We start from the raw sequence: 22,241 nt of genomic DNA, 5'->3' as shown, positions 1-22,241 counted from the left end.
TAATTCATACTCTGTTTTTCTTTCAGATGCTGTAGGGGAAGTGTACAGAAGAGGAAAATTGAAAGTTAAGTATATATTTCTTTACATAGGCCCCTACCCTGTCATTGAAACTTTTTTACTAATTCATACTCTGTTTTTCTTTCAGATGCTGTAGGGGAAGTGTACAGAAGAAGAAAATTGAAAGTTGAGTATATATTTATCTTCACATTATTTAGGCCCCTACCCTCTCTTTGAATTTTTTTTACTAATTCATACTCTTTGTTTTCCCTTTAGGTCCCAATGAACATAACAACTTTCAACCCCTCCCTTCTTATCTTTTTCATAGTCAAAGTAGGCTTTGAAAAGAGTTAAAATAACTAATTATAAACTGTGAAATATTTATTTTAGGGCTTGGATATTAAATGTACAACTACATGTATATGTACATCATCATATCATGTAAATATTCTTAGATGAAACTTTATAAGCCAAGTCAGAAAAATTAGCACAAGACTGACGGCCTACATGTTTCCTGTAAATGTATTTTCAGTCTAGGAAATTTTAAAGAATTTTACAATTTTAAGAGAAAAAAATTACCATCTTTACTTTGTTTATAACACAACTGTTTCTTATAAGTCTTAGAAATGTAGGTGTGTACATTTTCCATAATTAGGCCATCATTTTTCTTTCTCAATTTTAATAATACCTAATATATTCTATTAAAGGAATGATACATGCAGGGATGGGCCCAACTCATCTGCAGAACTTTCTAGCAGAATGTAACCTACCATCCATAACAGAGAGCACATTAAGGAAAAAAGAGAAATAATTAATTGGACAGGTTAAAAATGTAACAATCCAGTTGTGCAATATGGCACAAAGAGAGGAAAAGTCACTCACCACAAATGGCAATGTAAGTATTAAATGTAACGCACATAAAGTGGAATATCCAGACTGGACGTCCCTTTGAAAAAAATATGACAGATATAAACTAATTAACAACCACTGAACTACAGGCTCTTTATTATCATTATCTGTTCCTCATATTAATAAAAAAATCTGTTAACATTTTTATTAAAATATCCATTATCTCACACCCCTATTCAAATTGAAAGCAAACTTCATAACAATATTTACTAAACTGTTTATTTATCATTGAATCATGTATGTTATACCTTTTACTTTAATTCTTGCAGGACATGCAACTTTTATTGGAAAGGAGACAAGAAAGATGTTGTCTTTTGATTTATGAAACAAGACATGTTAGACTTGTGAATTCCATCAAAACAGAAAAGATATCGAGACAGTTCTGGAGCATGAGTGTCATTTGAATTGGCATGAGTCTAGCTAGTAAATCCATGGAGGCAGATATGGCCATGGCCCACAGATTAAAAGATGATGAATGTGAAATTAATGGTATGTTTCCTATTAAAAAAAAAAAGAATTTTGAAATAAAATTTCATTTAACGAGTTCCCCAAAATGCATTGAAAATATCCTATAAAGGGAAATAACTCTAATTTCAAATATACTCTCAAATTTGAAAGGTGATCATTTTGTGATTTTTACAGGAAACTTTGATTTTGTTCTTACACTTTTATGACATAGAATCAAGTCGTTAATGATATAACATGACCAATGTCATGTACAAATCCAGTTTATATTTATTTAAGTTGCTTTATTTACATAAGCTACATGTAATTAAATAAGGCAGAATATAACAGCTATATATCACTATTTTCCAAATAAATAAATATGCTTGCCGTTGTATATCTTTACCGCTCTTGTGTTGGCTTTTTGTAGGTTTATAATTATTATTCAATCTTCAAATCAGTCATACATGCTCTGATAATGATGCAGCAAAATCAGCCAGACTTGAAGTTGAGTTTGGAAACATACAGAAAAAAGATGACCAGAACCATGTGAAGAAGGGATTATCAATAAGCTTGTATAATATTTCAAAGAGGTATTTTACAAATTAATTTTAGTGTTACAAGTATGTCTATGACAAGGCTTAAGCCCATCCTTTACTAAATCAAATCATACTTATAGATCTTATTATATTGATCTGTGAAGACTACTAACTCTAAAAAAAACCATTACAATGAAATTTCAATTTTGTGTTGTACAAAGACATATAAAGATCTTCGTGTTAACTGAATTCACAAACATTACATGTACATTGAAAATTGAAAGAACTATTAGTATATATATATGAGTAATCTCCATGGCTTATGGAACAACCAAATAGTTTTTAGTGAGGCTATATGAAGTTTAGAATAGAAAGGCAGACATTGAAAAAATAGAAACTAGGACCCTTTTTTTTTTTTAAATTGAAAGGCAGATGCATGAATCCATGATTAAAGATTTCATCCATGCCCCATAAAAGTCGGAAGACTTTTTAAAATTTGTTACATTAATTATTTGTTTCTTATTTTGTAGTTACAAAGAACTGCAAAAGGATGAAACAAAACAATATATATTGAGGTGCTTTATGTATGCCATTAAGGAATGTGACAATGAAGATGACATAAAGATTGGCCTGCAAACAATTGTACCACATATTTTTGGATCACATGAAAATTGTAAAGATCCAGAAAAATTTATGTAATTATCTTTATACTGGTATTGACAACATATTTTTTTCTGTATTGTCTTATTTCTCAAAGAATTAATAGATATAAGAAGATGTGGTATAAGTGCCAATGACACACCTCTTCCATCCAAGTCACAATTTGTAAAAAGAAACCAAAACTTATGTCAATCCTAAAATCCTAAAAATGATTCTTTAATATGCTGAATTTAACAGTGTATTAAGTTTTTGGATTTAAGGCACGGTTTTTAAATTGGTCAACATTGAGGTCCAAGGGGTCAAAAATTAAACTTTGTTTGATTTCTTCAAAAAATTGAATTATAAGGGTTCTTTGATATGCTGAAACTAACTGTGTATTAATATTCTTAATTTTTGGTCCCGTTTTTAAATTGATCTACATCAAGGTCTAAAGGGTATAAAATTAAACTTTGTTTGTTTTTAACCAAAATTTAAATCCTGGAGTTCTTTGATATGCTGAATCTAAATATGTATTTAGATTTTTTATTATGGGCCAATTTTTTAAGTTAGTGCAAAATTAAACTTTGTTTGATTTCAACAAAAATTGAATATATTTGGTTCTATGATATGCTGAATCTAACTGCCTATTAAGTGTTTGGATTTTGAGCCCCATTTAAATGGGCTCACATTGAGGTCCAAAGGGTCCAAATCAAACTTTATGTGATTTCAACAAAAAAGGATTATATGGGGTTCTTTTATATGCTGAATCTAACCATGTATATAGATTTTTGATTTTAGGTCAGACCTCTGTGGTCGTATCAAGCTGCACTTTCTTTTTTTTCTAAGAACTCCCCTTTTTTTTTAAATTTCTTGATCCGCCCGTTTACAGAAATATTGAGCATATATACTAACATTAAAGTTTCAAGCTAAGTATTTTGTGCAAACTAAAATTTGAAATGTAAACTTTATTTTATTCATTTCCATTTCAGGAGTTTACCAAATGGGAAACCGCTCAAGTCTGATGGATTAAAGATTGAATTGAATAATTTAGTGCAAACAATGATTGGTAGGAGTAAGTCTTTAAATGATCTTGGATCTACACAGTCAAATGAAAGCTTTAACCAGCTTGTATCTGTAAAGGCACCTAAATCAAGGTAATTTGTATGTGGTATTTGCATGTCAGTCCACATTCTTAAGCAACAATGAATATAAGTATAAAAAATATGTTGTATGATTACCAATAAGACAACTCTATACAAGAGACCAAATGACACAGAAATTAAAAACTATGGGTCACAGTAAGGCCTTTAACAATGAGCAATTCTCATATGACATAGTTAGCTATAAAAGGCCCCAATTCACAAATTTATATATAGATATAAGAAGATGAGGTAATAGTGCCAATGAGACACCTCTTCCATCCAAGTTACAATTTGTAAAGAGAGACCAATTATACATATGTCAAAGTACAACATTCAACACAATTTAAACAAGAAAACTAAAGGCCAAAGTAATGTAAAAAATAAATAAATGAAAAACAAATATGTAACATTGCAATTACTGACAGCTAGTTCAAAGCCAATAACAAAAAAACAAACCCGCATGCATGTAAAACTTAATTTTCTATTCAGGCAGGTTGCAGTTTATTAGTTTTCAATGAAGGAAGTTAATACTATCATTTAAGTAAAACTTTATATAAAAATATTAATCTTTTGCAAAGGGTCTTCATATTTGGTGAGTTGGTATGAAACTGTTACCTGCACCTTTGACATCAAGTTCAAATAAGGGAAGAGGGGAATATATTTTAATGTACTTAAATAGTTCTTCATACTCTTTTTTTAGACATTATGGTGGATCATGCTCACTCCAGAATAGGCTTTCTTCAGCTGTGCTTCAGAAAAATGAAGGATATGGCTACTTATCCAAGGTAACTATGAAAATTTTTACATCTTCTATTTGAACGAAGGGTGACATAGTGTTTGAATACAGTTTCTTCATTTTCTTTCCTTTTCTATTTCTTTCTTCTTTTTTATCTTCTCAGAAAAGCCTGTTCAGACCATAACTTTATTAATCTTTTGATATAGCATATAATGAATTTTAAGTATGTGGGTATATCACTTGTCTCAAGTTCCAGGATAGGTAACTAAGACCTGGACCTAAAGTTCATAAATATTAAATTTCTAGTACTATCTATATGTCCACTCCATGTCTTTTTGTCTGTCTGACCTTACTCTCATTCCTCACTCTACCTGAAGTTTACCTAATCATGGAAAGTGAGTCACTTACTGTTCTAGAGTAATTAAAGTGCCCCTTTATAACTTGGAAAATTGCAAATTGTTTTGTTTCCTTACTCTAACATTAGTTTGTCTGATACAAATTTTTATAAAACTGATACATGTAAGAATCACAATACTCAGACAGAGTTCAAATTTGTGTCATGACTCATTTGTCAATCTATAGTTCTGTCCCTTTTTAACTTGGAAAATTGCAAAGCTACAGTGATTCATGACATCTTACACATTCCCCCTTAATAATTTTTTATCTTTTTGAAACCATGTTACATGTTACATCCAATGTTTATATACAAGGAGATTACTGTAACAGTTAATTGCTTTTTTAGCCCTGCAGATATAAATTGTACAATTTACAGTCACAAATCATGTTTATCTAGTATGTAACTCAATTATCTTTGACTTTCTTCTCAAATTATTTTCTTTATTAATAAGAAGATGTGGTATGTGTGCTAATGAACAACTATCCATCCAAGTCACAACATATAAAGAGTTACCATAATAGGTCAAAATATGTGTTCAAGATGGAGATTACTGGTTTTTTTCTTGATTTTTAATATTTTAATGCATATATGTATTACATTTTAATTATTTTGCATTTTTTTTTAGATCAATGAAGCAGCAAACCTCTCTCCTGGAGAATTCACAATTTCCTCTGTAAGAGATAAAAAAAATGGAAAAAAGAAAAGAAAAGAATTCAAAGAAATATAAAGTTGGCCGTACAGTTACAAAAGAAAAGAAACCACAACAAAGATAAGTGTAAACATCTGCTAAGAGAAGGAAAACCCTATGGATCTCAAATGGAATTTGATCTTCAACAGGACCCTGAGCAAACCACAGAAATTCTACTTCCTTTTAATCTAGATGGCACTGAATGCAAAGTGTTTTTTGATTTAGAAAAAAACAGGCTTGGGAAGGAATAGCGACATCATTCAGATAGCAGCTAAGTCATATTCAAATAATTAATTTTATCAGATATGTCATCCCAAGAGTGGACATTCAGATCAAGGCCAATAAGATTACTGGTATAACTTACAGCCATGGAACAAATAAAATGTATGTTCGAGGAGAAATAGTTGAACCTGACTGTCACTACATAAACTAAAGCCCTACTTGATTTTATACTTTTTTAAAAGAAACAGAACCAGCCATTTATAATCGGTCATAACATTTGTAACTTTGACATTCCTGTAATTGTTAACAAATTGAAAAAATATAATTTGTTTTCAACATTTAGTGAAACAGTAAAAGGTTTTATTGACACAATGAAAGTGGCTAGAAAATATATTCCCAAAAATGATGTAGAAAATTTTAAGCAGCAGACTCTTGTCAAACAGTTTGTAGGAGAAAATTACTCTGCCCACAATGCATTAGAGGATGTGGACTCATTAAAAACATTATATGACAGTAAATTTACCTCACTAGTGAAATCTGATGATGTATTTTCCATTTTATACCACAATTGCATGGACTTTAAAGTCCCTCAAATTAAAAAAAATAATGCATTTGTTTTTTATAACTCAATGGATAGTTTTCATTATAAAACTTATGTATGTATACTTTTTCTGAAGAAAATTCTTTAATTTGTTCATATTTAGAAGAAGTTTACTTTATTTTAATTGCTTGCTTCCAGGAATCAATTTCCCGACATATTTTCTGTATTGAGTTTCCAGGTTGAGTTCAATATCTGAAACTTCCAAATTTGGCTGGTATTAGCATGTAAAAGATGCCATATTCGAGTTGCCAAATCTTTTTAACGTATGGTTTAAATCGTTTGAAATTTTTACAAGATGTTTAGCTTGGCCTAGTTTATCAATGGGATAAAAAGGAGAAAAATTAAATGTCAGGTTTTTCTTGTGTATAGTGTTGGGTACCCCTTAAATAGAGCCATATACTGTCTTTTAAACTATTTAACTAATTCAAACTCTTTATTTTTCTTACAGATGCAGGAGTCCACATGAAGATATAGGATATAGAAGCACAAAGATAGTTAAGTATACATTTTTTTTCATTGACCTGTACACCATCTACCAGTATATAATATTTAATTAATTCATACTTTTAGTTCAGCGGATACAGTAGCACATTTAAAGTAGGGAGTGACAGTTTATCAATTATCCAACGGGCTTATCATGTGCTCATGGCGCAGCTCTGTATTATAATATGCATCTTATTGGAAACCTTCTCATTAGCCTTTAATATTTCAGATTGTTTCTTTTACAGTTTCTACGGTACTTTAAATTTTTTGCAAGTTTACATTAAGTCAATGGGAGATAACTCTGACCACATGATGTTTATTCTTATTTTTGTGGGATAAACAGTAAATTGACTGATTCTTCCAGGTTAATTAGTGATCTTCAATTGAATTGATAGTTTTGATATAGCTAGATACTGTAAATTCAGATATTATTGCATGCATTGATGTAAAAAGTTTTGGCGCCAAAGAATTCGCTTGAATGAACATTTAATTTTAATACACTGAAATAATGATTGAAATTGAATTATGTGCATCGCAGGTAAACTTAATTTGAGACAATAAAACTTACCTGATGGACGTCTGTAAAGCTTCAAATACAATACAGTTATCTCTTAATAAACACAAGTTATTTTATACTTAAAGTAGTAAATACTTAATATGCTGAATGGTTCGAAGGACTAAATTAAATGTCAGGAGCAAGCCATTTGTTGCAAATAAGGATTTAAACTTTTTACTTTTTACTGGGGAATAAATAATTTATTTACTGGATCTGTGTATCCCCGATCTATCCATCATTTATTCATTTTCTACAATGTGCCAGTCTTGAAAAGATTTATCTTTCCTCTTTTTGATCACAGTAAATCTTCATAAAGTTCTATATGATAATTATATATAATTATTCTTTTAGAGGCAGGTGAATTTAGTTGGTGCGGGATAGTAATCTACAATTCAAACTGTGATACTGCCTATAAACTGACACAAGTAGAAGAAATAGGACATACAATGGATAATGGCAGTTGGAAAGTTATTGGGAAAAGGTAGTTCCACAATTTCTTAACATGATTAAATTTTCACAAGATACAGGGTAATCTATTTTGCCCCACATCACTTACTTATGTTTTCAAAGAAATTTCAAAAAAGTCATTCCCAAATTTTAAGTAGATTCTAGATTTTAATTTGCTACCCAAATAATGCCAATGCTAAATATCAGGTAAAAGTCAGAGGAAATCACTTCAGTCAATTTTTGTAACATCAAACATCATGAAAAAGAGTTGCATAACCTAGCTATGTATATTTTTATTTTATTTTTTCCTTAACTATCGCTCATCTTATTTACGTTATTAATTTTAAAACCTAGATCTTTAAATTTAAACCTAAGTACATCCTTAAAGCACAAAGCTTTACAAATCACTAAAAATGATTATAAGAAAAGGTGTCACTAATATGTTTTTACAGAGTAAAATTGGGTATGCATCAATCCCTATTCTCCACTTAAATACACTTATTAGCAATCCCTATTCTCCACTTAAATACACTTATGTGCAGCATAAGTGACTTTATGGTAGGTACAATGAAAGACTGTAATTTTTAATTGTATTCAGTCTTGTGTAATCATGTTTTGTAAATTTTAGAAATACGTAGAAAATAGTTGTGTATGGTACATACCGGTATGTGATTAACTGACTTGAAACTCATTGGAGTTTGTTAATCATCATTTGGCGATTTTGTAATTGATAAGGGGGCGCTACTTCAAGCAGATGTTTTAACATCCAGCCTCTTTTCCAAATAGCTGCCGAAGGAAGAACACATTCAGAAATTAGGTGACATTCAATTTCATAAAATGTTTTAATACCCTCCCCCTTCCCCTTCTTCCACCTTGAAAAGAGGTTTGTTAATTGTTGAATTGAATGGAAACAAAAAGAGCGGTATCTGCTCCCAAAAGTTGAGATGTTACACTATTATTAACGAATTTATAGTCAAAGGGAGATAACTCTAAATTTATTGACTTTTCAAAAAATTAAATTTCAATAATTGATGACATTTGTCTTTTCATTTATAACATAATATTCTCATTGGTTCAGACTGTAATGAAAGTATTTAAATATTTAAATTCACAATTAGTACTTATAATTGTAGTGTATGCAAATTTTATACATGTATCTTTTGATATGATTGATTTGAAACATAAACTGTCACATCTGTGGCCTGCATCATCATAACATGTGTTAGTTTTTATTTCACTTAGCGGACCATAAATATTTGCAAGTGTGGTCTTTATTGACATGATTGCTATTGAGTTGAATTTCAAATTTTATCAGTAATATAGTTAAATTTTTTTGTATTTCAAAATTAATACATGAAAAATTAATTGCAGAGTTAATCCAGCAAGACAAACATTTGAGGAAATATGCCATGAAGGAATTCAGAGTTTTGTGTGTGGAAACCAAACTGAAAATAATGATGGTATATGATATTATGATGATATGTTAAAAATTAATATAAAAATATCAAACGTAGTATTTATTTGCACCTGTTATAATAGTAATCAGCAAGAGGTTTATATGATGCTGAATCAGTCGATGATAATTAAGATCTTGATCGAGACAATGTATGTTTATTCTCTTTATATTATTTCTGTTTTGCGTGTTGGTTAGGTTTTGTTGGTGGATGAAGCTTAAGTGCTTGGAGAAAACACCATACCTTTAAGGTGGTACCTAACACTACAGGGAGATAACTGTAAAAATCAGCTTAAAGTTTTAATTACGTTGTGTTGTTACGGGAATATTAAGCTTTTCAATGATCAAAATCAGTGTTTGTCAAAATGCTATATGACCAGTGTAAATTTTCTGATAATATGGTTGGTTCAAATTTTTTAAAAATTTTTATACTTTTTGTTAAATGGTCAAAGTAAATACTTTGTCAAAATTTTATGAAAATTAAACGAGCCAAATTAATCTTAGTGAAGGTGTTGGGTACCACCTTAAAAGGAATAAAATTGAGAATGGAAATGGGGAATGTGCCAAAGAGACAACAACCCGATCATAGAAAAAAACAACAGCAGAAGGTCACCAACAGGTCTTCAATGTAGTGAGAAATTCCCGCACCTGGAGGAGTCCTTCAACTGGCCCCTAAACAAATATATACTAGTTCAGTGATAATGAACGCTATACTAATTTCCAAATTGTACACAAGAAACTAAAAATAATACAAGACTAACAAAGGCCAGAGGCTCCTGACTTGGGACAGGCGCAAAAATGCGGCGGGGTTAAACATGTTTGTGAGATCTCAACCGTTGGCATTAGAAACATCTGACTTTTATCAACAAACGTGTTCTGTGGGTTTGCATTACAAATCTTCTTTTTAATTTTAAGAATTTTATGATAAATATGTAGGACTCAAATCTATGGCGGGTTCCAAATCTATGGCAGATTCCTAATCTATGGCAAATTGAAGATGTGGTATGAGTGCCAATAAGACAATTCTCCATCCAAGTCAAAATTTATAAAAGTAAACCATTATAGGTCAAGCTAAAAACCAATGGTCTAATCTATATCAAAACGAGAAATAAGAAGTCCACTTGTTTAAGACAAGTCATTGGTCGTATATGTACTGCATTGTTTTCCATTTGCACAACATTTGCCATAGATTTGGAAACAACAAAAATCCGCCATAAATTAGGAAATTTCAAAACTTGCCATAAATTAGGATTGTAAAAAAATTGCCATAGATTTGGGATGGCATGACATCACATTTGACATAGATTAGGAATTTGCCATAGATTTGGAACCCACCATAGATTTGAGTCCTACATACATATATATAAAAATACATTTTATCAATTTTGTTCAAATTATAAACCTTTATTTGCCACTTTCTGATAGTTTCGTTTTATGATAAATGTTTAACAGATGTTATTATTACATTTTAGGTCACAGCTCTGTAAAAGTGAAGCCATGATGGAAAAATTAAAAAATCCAGAGGCAGAACAAAAAATGGTGAAAAATTAAAAAAAAAAATAGGAGATGTAATTTATTACTTCCTTAAAGATCAAGTAAGTATTCACTAAAAACAGTTTGTGTTTTAACTTTTTTATAAAAAAATATCTGAAATAATCAGTTTGGTTGTTTAGATCTATATTTAATGTCAACAAGACTATATAGCAGTGAGCATACTATATATAGGCTGAGAAAGTCAATCCCCACAACAACAAAAATGAAGTGATTTCTGATGCTCCAGAAGGGTAATCAATTACTGCTTTTTTTTTGGCAACAATCTTCTTGCTCAACATTTGTACTAGTATTGTACTGGTATTTGTATGGTTTGATGGTTTCAATTGATGAATAGAGCATTAAGTTCAATAGATAAGAAAACTACAAACATTTTTAAGTGTTTGCTTTGCACAAGATAGACAAACTTATGAACAGAAAAAATCATATCTTAGTCAAAAACAATCTTTTGTCTTAGATTAATGTTTTCAAAAATGAAGAATCGTACAGGGAAAAGTACCTAATATAGATTTATGATTGTTTTTTTTTTTTGCTTGTCATTTATATAAATTTGGTGAAATGATAAATATTTCTACTACACTGATAGACATTTCAAGAATGGTTAAATTAGAAGATGAAGATAGAGTTTTCAATTGTTATAATTTACGTAAATCATCTGATGAATTATCTCTTGCAATTGACGATGTGCATGCATGGTATTGTGTATGTTGTGCATGATTGTAGTAGTTGCGGATGTTGTGTCATAATGACAAGGAATGATAGAAAAATTTTCCAGGGATTTCAAACGCAATTTAGATCATCCTGGTTTTTTAATTAATAAGTTTAAAATGAATTTCAACCATAAATGATGATGATTTTTGTTTCTTTTTCTTCTGTAGTATAACATATTTTTGGTTGATAGAGAGCATGAATTGTTTACCAATTATTACTATCAAAAATATTCATGTTCTGTTTGTATTTTTTCCATAATTGTTTCAAAATATAATTGTGTTAATTTCTTTCTTTTTATGAGATCTCAACCCTTGCTGAAACTTGACAACAACATAAGAAGCCAAGATCAACAATACTTGGAACTACATCATCATGTATAATCAAAGGACATGTACTGTCAGAATCCATATGAGAACCAATCTACACTTGGTGTCTATATGTATATGCAATGTGTTGTCAGAATCCATCCACTTTAGAAGTCAAAGATCAATTATAATTTAGAAGTGCATGCTATAGTGCTGGCAAATTCCATAAACAAATTTAAGATCACAAAAGGACCTACTTTACCTACCTATCCCAATAATGAATACAGATTATTGGTTCTTGTTAAAAAAAAACACTGAAGAAGAATATTGAACTATAAATAATGAAAATATAGAACTGATCAGCTAAGGATTGTACATGTACATGATGTGTACATGTCACCAATTACTAGTATATTGAAATTAACAATGTTAATAAGTGTCTTATCAATTTGATCTCATAGCTATAGACATATGAGGAATAAAAATAAAAAATCTTTCAAAAACTAATTTTAAATGAGCTGTTTTAATTTATTTTTTTGCTGCCTGTATTGAATTTTTCTGCAAACATGATTCATGATATGCAAACTGCAACTTATGCAGTTGTCTTTAAAATACAGAAGGAAGCTAATGAGATTTGTAAATTTTGGAAATCACAATATCAAGTGGCAGTCGTGGTAAATACACATGCCTTTGCTTCATCTTTTACCTCTGACCTAAATGGCCATAATTTACATCATTTGGCATTTGTTGTCCATCTATATGCTATTCAGTTTTAATTCTAAAGTTATATTTTCTGGATACAAGGAGTAATAAAATATAGTTTTGTTCAATGAGACAGCAACCAAACAAAACAAACAAAAGAATTATGTACATGTATTGTCTGGAAAAAGTTGTCTCACTAACTGATAACCTTTTACCTATGGTAAATTCTGAAATTATTGCGTGCATTTATTATTGCAATTTTCAAGAATCAACTAAATTTTTAGTTAAATTATTGGGATGACAAAAATTTCTGCATTAAGATGTTTATTCTAAATTCAGTTATCGGAATGTGAGTTCTTATTGTTGCAATTCTAACCCTGTCACAGTATTTGCATTTATTAAAACATCACAATAATTTCTGAACTTACAGTATCATAATCATGATAATGATCCAGATTACTTATCATAAAATCAGATAAATATTGTTTTGTAAAATTAGATATCCACTGAAACTGATACAGATTGCAACAAAGATCTCAACCTGTTTTCAAGTTTATGGATAATTGATCAAGGTTAAAGATACCTGAGTGATCCTGAGTATGGTTGTTTATCAGATACTGTTATAAGCTGATATGCCATTTGTCAATGTCATGTTTTAAAAATTTTGTGTTTTTCAAATACCAATGTCAAGTTTTAAAATTTGTGTTTTTCAAATACTAGAAGTACATGTACATGTAGAATATAATTTTATACTTTATAAGGCTTCTAAATCAATATCTTTATACTACAAAATTAATTGGGGTAGTTAAAGAAACTTTATACTACAAAATACAGTGGAGAAACCAAATGCACAATTGTGCTGATGGGAAGATTTGTAGCTATAGCACTTTTAAGACTCATTTTTGTCTTGAAAGATATTACTTTATTACAATCGCCTGAGCAGAGGAGAAATTTCACTCGATTGCGTATTTCTTCTCACAGACTAAGAATTAAACAAGGTCGCTATCTGGGTACTCTCCAACAATACAGAATATGTGTCAGGTGCACCTCAAATGAAGTTGATGATGAAAAACATTATTTATTCTCGTCCACATCATCTCAAGATAAGAGAAATTGTTTAAATTCCACTATTAACTCACTATGCCAAAACTTTATGCATTTGATTCCTAGCCAAAAACTGATATGGCTTCTTAATGTAGAGAATCTTGATATCTTGATATCTGTCTGTGAGTTAGTTGATGAAGACAAAATATAACTTGAAAGATAAATATTTAAAACAGGCTTTCTGCACTAGGCATGAAGTTGTCATGGTGGTGTACATGACACATTGTATAAGTTCTATTACCTTTCTGTTTGTGATATTTTTGATTAAAATGGTACTATTTTATCTTTTTTGTAATATGTGCACTTTGGTATGTCAACTAGCATTGTCCCTTGGTGCCTCTTGCAGTTTTGTCACTTTAAACAGTACTGACTCCTCTGCACCAGGCACGATGATGACATACCAGTTATGTGCAACTTCTTACAATATCTTGCCGTATCATTAATGTCCCGATACACATTTTAATATGCACCCACCGTGCCATATAGCACTGTCCCTTGGTGCCTCCTGCAGTTCAGCTAGATATATTTAACCTACTCGCAGTATTCATTTTTGTTACTTTCTAGAGGTGTGCCTGAGACGAAGGTTTTATATATATACTAATATATGAAAACAGTTGTTTCTTATTTGTGTTTGTAACTATGTATACTGTATTGTTTATTATATTTGTAAAAGAATAATATTATAATGATATTATATTATGCTCCTTGTGGGCCCATTTTATGGAAATAAAGCATATTCTTCTTCTTCTTTATCTTCTTCATGTAGAATATAAACTATATGTATGCAATGATTCACAAATTTAAGGAGTGCATGTCTGTCTGGCAGTTGTCATTGACCTCATTTGCATGGTTCTTTGGTCAATAGTAAATAAGTCCTCTTTTAATATACTAAAATGTGTAATCAATATGTCAACTATATTTGGTGTATGGAATGATTATTAAATGTATAAGGAAATTGAAATTATTAAATTAGAAAATGTGACATGATTGTAAATGAGACACTCCACAAGGGACCAAATAACACAGAAATTACTATAGGTCACCATACGACATTCAACAATGAGTGAAACCTATTCCGCATAATTGGAAATAAAAGGCCTCGAAATGACAAACGAACAATTTAAAACAATTCAAATAAAAAAAAAATCCATGATTTATGTACAAAATGAATGAAAAACAAATATGCCTGTCTTGCAGGGTTTATCTGAACCTAAGGTAGATCATAAGTATAAACTTTTTGAGACAAAATTTTCTTCTAATTTGCTAAATGGAAGATTTTACTATGCTTTTTTAGCTCACCTGACCCGAAGGGCCAAGTGAGCTTTTCTCATCACTTGGCGTCCGTTGTCGTTAACTTTTACAAAAATCTTCTCCTCTGAAACTACTGGGCCAAATTTAACCAAACTTGGCCACAATCATCATTGGGGTATCTAGTTTAAATATGTGTCCAGTGACCCGGCCAACCTACCTAGATGGCTGCCATGGCTAAAAATAGAACATAGGGGTAAAATGCAGTTTTTGGCTTATAACTCAAAAACCAAAGCATTTAGGGCAAATCTGACATGGGGGTAAAATTGTTTATCAGGTCAAGATCTATCTGCCCTGTAATTTTCAGATGAATCGAACAACCCGTTGTTAGGTTGCTGCCCCTGAATTTGTAATTTTAAGGAAATTTTGCTGTTTTTGGTTATTATCTTGAATATTATTATAGATACAGATAAACTGTAGACAGCAATAATGTTCACCAAAGTAAGATTTACAAATAAGTCAACAAGACCAAAATGGTCAGATGACCACTTTAGGAGTTATTGCCCTTTATAGTCAATATTTAACCATTTTTCGTAAATCTTAGTCATCTTTTAGAAAAATCTTCTCCTCTGAAACTACTGGGCCAAATTAAACCAATCTTGGCACAACCATCATTGGGGTGTCTAGTTTAATCAAAGTGATGGAAATCACTCATGGAAAGATTAGAAGAGTAGTTTGAATTATTTCATATTAAGGTATGGTGGGGAAAAATGAACATTTATAAAGCACTTTTACTGAAAATTGCATTTACAGCAGGTCTTTAGAAGGAAACTTGCTTTTCCAGTATGAGGATAAAACAAGCTCAAATTAAATAATATGGGTCTCTTAATTTGCACAATTTTATTTAAACTGCAGTTTATATCTTATCGAAATTATGTTGCCGGTTCTGAACATGTTTCAAAAAAACAAAAAAATGCAAAAATTCTTCTAGTAAATGTTACCAACTATCCTTGTAAGACATAAATCTGGACCAACATCTTAAAACTTTCAAGTGTCAACAAAAAAAAATTGAAAAATGTTGTTTTGGGGCATTTTGTAAGTTGAAACAGAGGTTATATGGCATTGAAGATTAAAAGTTTTAGAGTGCCTTTTGATCATTTTTTAAAGTATTTTTCAACACAGGGCATTGAAAATGTACTTTTTCAACGTTAACCAATTGAAAAACTTATCTTATTGAAATGTGGATTCTTTCTCGATTGTAAAAATATATATCACTTCTAATAAAAATTCAAATGACTAAAATAGACATACTGATTGATGGGAAATAAACTAATAAACAATGGTTTGTTATAATTAAAAGTTTTAAAATTTTTAAACTGTTTCAAGCCAATTCCTTCTTGTTAATCCATTAATAATTTGTCTTTCAGATATAATTTACAGAATCTGTCCGCGTGACGGTGACTATATGTAATGTAGATCAAAAGTAATTGGCAATAAATAAATCTATCATCCTTATAAATATCAAACATCTAATATACACATTTGTGGATTCAATTATGAGGTCAAATACTTGTGTATTAAGAATTATATGTATATTTAGTGGTCTGTATAATTATGTAAGACTGAGGTTGATAGGTAATGTGGTCAATTTGATTGGCAGTTTAGGAGGTGGGGCATTGTAATTAAAGGTCCACCTTGTCTCTGATTGTTTAGTGATAATGACAGTTGTCAATCATACTTCTAGTTGAATCAATACCCAGTTACCTAATCAATGTTTTTTTTTAAAAAGACTGCGCATCAACACACCTTAATGACATACATTCTTGAATGAACTGCTCCAATAATATACCCAGTTTTTTTTCAGTTTATATGTGTTTTATGTGCACATACATGAGAACATAGGGAACTATATTTCAGTGTGAATACATTAAGTAACAGTAGCTAACCTGTCCTGTTGTTATGGAGGCCAGTGCCTAAGTAAAGATTTAGAACAAGTTCTAATCTTTCCAAAAAATGTGTCCCGCAACTCGGCCAACCAACCAAGATGGCCACCATAGCTGAAAATAGAACATAGGGGTAAAATGCAGTTTTTGGCTTATAACTCGAAAACCAAAGCATTTAGAGCAAATCTGACAGAGAGTGAAATTGTGGATTAGGTCAATATCTATCTGCCCTGGAATTTTCAGATGAATTGGATAACAGGTTGTTAGGTTGCTGCCCCTGAATTGGTAATTTTAAGGAAATTTTTCTATTTTTTGTTATTATCTTGAATATTATTATAGATAGAGATAAACTGTAAACAGCAATAATGTACAGCAAAGTAAGACCTAAAAATAATTTGTAGATTTTCACTAACATTTTCCACTGAAACTACTGGGCCAAGTTCATTGTAGATAGAGATAATTGTAAGCAGCAAGAATGTTTAGTAAAGTAAGATCTACAAACACATCACCATCACCAAAACACAATTTTGTCATCAATCCATCTGTGTCCTTTGTTTAATATTCACATAGACCAAGGTGAGCGACACAGGCTCTTTAGAGCCTCTAGTTCAAAAATATAATAAAAATTATGGGTCACAGTGCTATTTCTTCATGCTATGAGTCATTGAAAATTGCTTAAATTTGGTTAGATTGTTCATGAAAAAACACATTTGTGTGCATTTGAAAAACATAAATAAATGATATGTGTTTAAATATTTTGAATACAATGAATTACCAAGGTTTCTTTTTATGAATAAACAGTTTAACCACTAAAAGAGGGACGAAAGATACCAGAGGGACAGTCAAACTCATAAATAGAAAATAAACTGACAACGCCATGGCTAAAAATGAAAAAGACAAACAGACAAACAATAGTACACATAGACTAAAGAATAAGCAACACGAACCCCTTTAAAAACTAAGGGTGATCCTAGGTGCTCAGGAAGGGTAAGCGGATCCTGCTCCACATGTGGCACCCATCATGTTGCTTATGTGATAACAAATCCGGTAAATAGAATTCAGTAGGTCACATTCATGAAAGGAAAGGGTATGGAAGTTACGACATAAGTAGACTGGTTCCCGTCGAAATATTAAGTATGTTACACATATACCAATTTTTTAAGGTATATTTTTTTTTAACAATTTTCTTTTTTAACATGTCAAATTATTACAGTTAAACATTAAAACCTCACTTCAAAATTTTCTAATAGAAGAATTAAATTAGGTTTTACAACTAGATATGTTAAATATAATTTCAATCAAGAATTAGTAAAGTTCCATTTTTCAAAGAAATTTCTGAAGAGTAAAAGATCAAATGTTGTTAACTTCAAATAATTTGACATGTTTTTTTACAATGTACTAAGAAATAAACTAGATGATTAGAATAAACTACCATTATATTTATGTGTATTATTGTAGCATAATTATGTATCTGTATTGAAATATTTTATAACATGTTTAATAGCAATCTTTAAAGAATAAAATTCTTTGTGAAATCTGTATTATAATGTACTATTATATATATAATATAAATCTTTGTTAACCTTGAAACGGGTATTTGCAACAGTAAAACTACCGATGTATGCCCGCAAAGCTTCAAATACAATACAGTTATCTCTATTCTAATGCAAAACAAGATCATAATTAAATTTTAATCATTATTTCATTGTAAAATCTTCATTACAGAAAATTCCGTGAAAAGATGTTCTCTTCTTTGGTCCCTACACTAGGTGACGTCATAGGTATGCTTCCTGCGTCAAGCATAAACACCAGGTGTTTTCTGGCTTCTGTGCCACTTCAGAATGTTATAAAATTTGATAAAAAGAAGATTTTCAGGTGCAACATTTGAGTTTTTTGGCTTATTATTGTAGAAATTACATGTCAATACATTCAGCAATTCAAAATTAAGTTTACTGGAGATTCCTTAGCTGAGACAGTAAAAGGTATTTGCGACCATCAAATCATCAATTCAAAAAGACTGACAGAAAACGACATTGAAACATGTATTTAAAATCTCTCATATGTATCGTCTGTGCATGCGCATATGTTCCATAGCATCAATTGTCAATTGATGCCTGGTAAATAAGTGACATTATCCATTCAACATGAACGTTACAAACATTGTTGCATTAGAATATACCTTAGATCATCATTTAGATGGAGGGAAGTGTCAATGGCACTCATATCACATCCTCTTATTTTATTATTACATGAATTTGGATTGTACATTGTACCTTTCAAATCTGTACACTGATCATTTTCTCCAGACCAAACTGGAAAGATATACATGTCGTTACCCATCAGGTCATATGATGATTCTTGGGCTGATGGACAATTTCTGACTGGATTGTCATTTTCCGTTTCCATTCCAAAAAAGTGCATCACAGCAACTACCAAATTGGATGTAACATACATGTAGCTGGTGACATACTTTTTATCTTCTTCATATGCATTCATAACGTTGGTATCTACTCTTTTTCTGCTGATTCTCTCACACTCTCCTCTTAAGGTTCCAGCCTCAACTAATCCTGTCTTATTCCACATCTCTGCAAAAATTCCTGTTATGCATGTAACACAAATACAAGAGTGCATACACTGGAATTTATCATGTTGAAAGTCTCAAAGATAAAGGTTTTTTTTTAAACCAATACAGAAACTTAAAATTTTTAAAAATCTAAGACAATTAGGTTCTGGACAGATAAAAACTGTCAGGCATACATATTCATTGCAATTTTTCAATACACCAACTTAACATAGACAATGAACAATGAAAATTCTTGGTCTTTAGACTTACAAATATTCCAAATACTATTATATAGGTTTTAGAATGTTATCACTTGTGAATGAATTTGTCTGCTTAAAAATATTGATATAAATTGTAAAGAAGTTTACAATTAATAAAAAAAAACTCAAAGAAAATCTACTGGCTGGTTACTACTTAAAGTAACAGTAAATAGTCTTTAGTAAATTAATTTCCTGATTTCCTGTTTACTTATACTCTTCTACAAACTTTGAATAAGTATGTAATTTACTCACTAACCTTTTCTAAAAAGTTCATTCCTAGGTGGAAAAACTCTGCCACACATCTCCCGACATTCTTAAATTCGTCATTTGGGTTGATATTGCCATATCTAAGTAACATTGCCTGGGTAAGTCGTTCTCTTGTCAACTGGTCACCTCCAATTTGGAATTTAGTATTTGGATCTGCATTTGAACCAGTAATTACTTGCTGAAATAGATTCTGGTACCAGGTTAGAATTTTAACGTCGTCCTGAAGATATTGCTCATTATATGGTAGACATGGTAAAGGCACAGTTACTGTTTTTTGCATGGTGTTGATATTTTGTCTGAGTTGTTAGGTTTTAGGAAGACAGTTGAGGTAAGAATTGTACAACCAGATCTATAACGATATTAATTATATCATTTCTTATGATAATGTATTCTTGTGGTTGTAACAAGATGTGTTCAAAGCTCAATTGATTCAAATCAATCTCTGGTTCCTTTGGTTTTGATAAATAGTGGTGGTCAGAAATAACTGCTGTTGATGTGAACATATGAACAATATGTTTGTGGTTTGTCTTGGTTTCATGGCTCGTACCAACTGAGAAGTTGACATTGTCGCCAACAAGTCTTATGTATTTCCCTTCTTTCATAGCATTTATAAGTAGGTCAGGGTACCTCTTACCCAACTGATTGATAGTGCTTAGAGCTACTGTGTATGATGTCGACACTCCAATTCTATTCACCCGGTCATATACCTGAATCATAATAATTTTTATTAAAAGCTTGGATAAAGTTTTAAAAATTTCAAATCATTCAACACACAAGACTATTTCTTAATATAATTATAACATTTTATTTAAATTTAAAGGAATAGGAAAATGGCTGTCACATAAATGAATTTGTTACCTTTCAAAATATGCATGCAATAATTTTAAACAGATACTTTCAATATACATTTATTACTGAGATCTATTGAAAAAAACAGTTTTATTCATGGGCAGTGAAAATGAAACACAAACAATAGAATACATGCAAGCATTTTAAATCATTGTCTGCATAATTGAGGTTTGATTTATCCCAGGTCAGACTTGAACTGACATCTCCAAAAAAATTTAGGTGCACTACATTGTACCACCAGGATGTGATATCTCTGTAACAGACTAATTAGACCGAAATCAATCATGGTTACGATTAATTTAGTCATAGTTTAAATATGTATTAAAATATAACCCATTGCCAAATATTATTTGCTATACCAATAAAATATGTCACCTCTGGAAAACCTGATTACCTCTCCATTCAATGAGTCACCTTAAAAAATATCAACATTAATTAACAACATGCAAAAAATTAGAATACTTAAACAAAGTTTGATATTTAGAGCTCTAACACTTTGATCACAGATGTTGTCAGCTAAGCACATGGATACCACTCTCTGCATTCTGCTCAATTCATGATGTCTTGTTTGCATTATAATACCATAAATCATAGCTAGCAGTGGAACTACATTAGCAATTAAAGTTTCATCCTTGGGCAACATAATAGCGACTATCATGTCCAGTAGTTCTTGAAATTTTTCTTGAAATTCTATCAGTACATCTTCAAATTTTACTGTTTCGAGAGCTTTAAAATCTTTTTCCATCAGTACTGACACAAATCCTTTTTTTTTTGTTTAGCATTTTTTCCGGCCTTTTTCCAACTAGATTAATGACGTCTGCTATAATTTGTTTTCAAAGCGCAGAAACAGACAAAATCTGGGTGGATATACTTTTGATATTACCAGTTTTGATTATGGACAAAAGGTTAAGACATTCTTTAAAATTTAGGAGTCAGAAAAGATAAAGTGGTAGGTTTTAGTCAACCGTTCAACCATTGGCAGAAACTTTTGTAATCTTTTTTTTTGGTGCACCAACATGACTTTGTTTTTTTGCAGTATTTTCTTGTCCATTTTATTGTAGTTGTGTTCATCTGTAACCTGCGAATGATTCATACATGTGATGGACTGTAAAATTCAGATCAGGAGATTTGGAAATTTAGGTCAGGAGATTGAACCTCAGATCAGGAGGTTTTTTATCGACATATTTTTTATCGTAAAACTAAACATATGATGTAGCCAGATGCTCCGCAGGGTGCAGCTTTATACGACCGCAGAGGTTGAACCCTGAACGGTTAGGGCAAGTATGGACACAACATTCAAGCTGGATTCAGCTCTAAATTTGGATTGTGATTAAATAGTTGACACAGCATAGGTTTCTGACACAGAATGAATGTGGTCTAATGAACTTAAAATATTTTTGCCTTTGAGCAATTCACTATGCTGTTGAATATTAATCCTCTCAAATAAATGTTTGAAGAAATTTTCTTTCTATTTATGAAATCTGA

The 22,241-nt window shown here is 30.8% G+C and overlaps 1 protein-coding gene and 1 long non-coding RNA gene across 2 annotated transcripts; both read left to right on the top strand.

The window, feature by feature from the left end:
- Positions 1 to 1,344: 1,344 nt before the first annotated feature.
- On the top strand, positions 1,345 to 6,286 carry LOC143072308 (uncharacterized). The gene is made up of 6 exons (XM_076247187.1): positions 1,345 to 1,395; positions 1,781 to 1,943; positions 2,420 to 2,584; positions 3,518 to 3,682; positions 4,371 to 4,455; positions 5,429 to 6,286. The coding sequence occupies exons 3-6, from the start codon at positions 2,472 to 2,474 to the stop codon at positions 5,528 to 5,530; spliced, it is 465 nt and encodes a 154-aa protein (XP_076103302.1). The 5' UTR covers positions 1,345 to 1,395; positions 1,781 to 1,943; positions 2,420 to 2,471; the 3' UTR covers positions 5,531 to 6,286.
- A 10-nt stretch (positions 6,287 to 6,296) lies between these two features.
- LOC143072309 (uncharacterized) lies at positions 6,297 to 13,105 on the top strand. The gene is made up of 5 exons (XR_012977133.1): positions 6,297 to 6,808; positions 7,705 to 7,834; positions 9,172 to 9,260; positions 10,726 to 10,848; positions 11,817 to 13,105. It is a non-coding gene; the product is annotated as an uncharacterized LOC143072309 (long non-coding RNA).
- The last annotated feature ends 9,136 nt before the right edge of the window (positions 13,106 to 22,241 follow it).

Source organism: Mytilus galloprovincialis, chromosome 4, assembly GCF_965363235.1.
Source record: "Mytilus galloprovincialis chromosome 4, xbMytGall1.hap1.1, whole genome shotgun sequence".
NCBI lineage: Eukaryota > Metazoa > Mollusca > Bivalvia > Mytilida > Mytilidae > Mytilus > Mytilus galloprovincialis.
This window is presented reverse-complemented; position numbering and strand designations above follow the sequence as displayed.

What these genes read in the sequence shown, in the direction of transcription:
- LOC143072308 (XM_076247187.1), top strand. Translation starts at nt 2,472, where the DNA reads ATGTATGCCATTAAGGAATGTGACAATGAAGATGACATAAAGATTGGC. An exon ending in AAAGATCCAGAAAAATTTAT is followed by an intron (nt 2,585 to 3,517) that starts GTAATTATCTTT and finishes TTTCCATTTCAG; the next exon opens with GAGTTTACCAAATGGGAAAC. An exon ending in GATATGGCTACTTATCCAAG is followed by an intron (nt 4,456 to 5,428) that starts GTAACTATGAAA and finishes ATTTTTTTTTAG; the next exon opens with ATCAATGAAGCAGCAAACCT.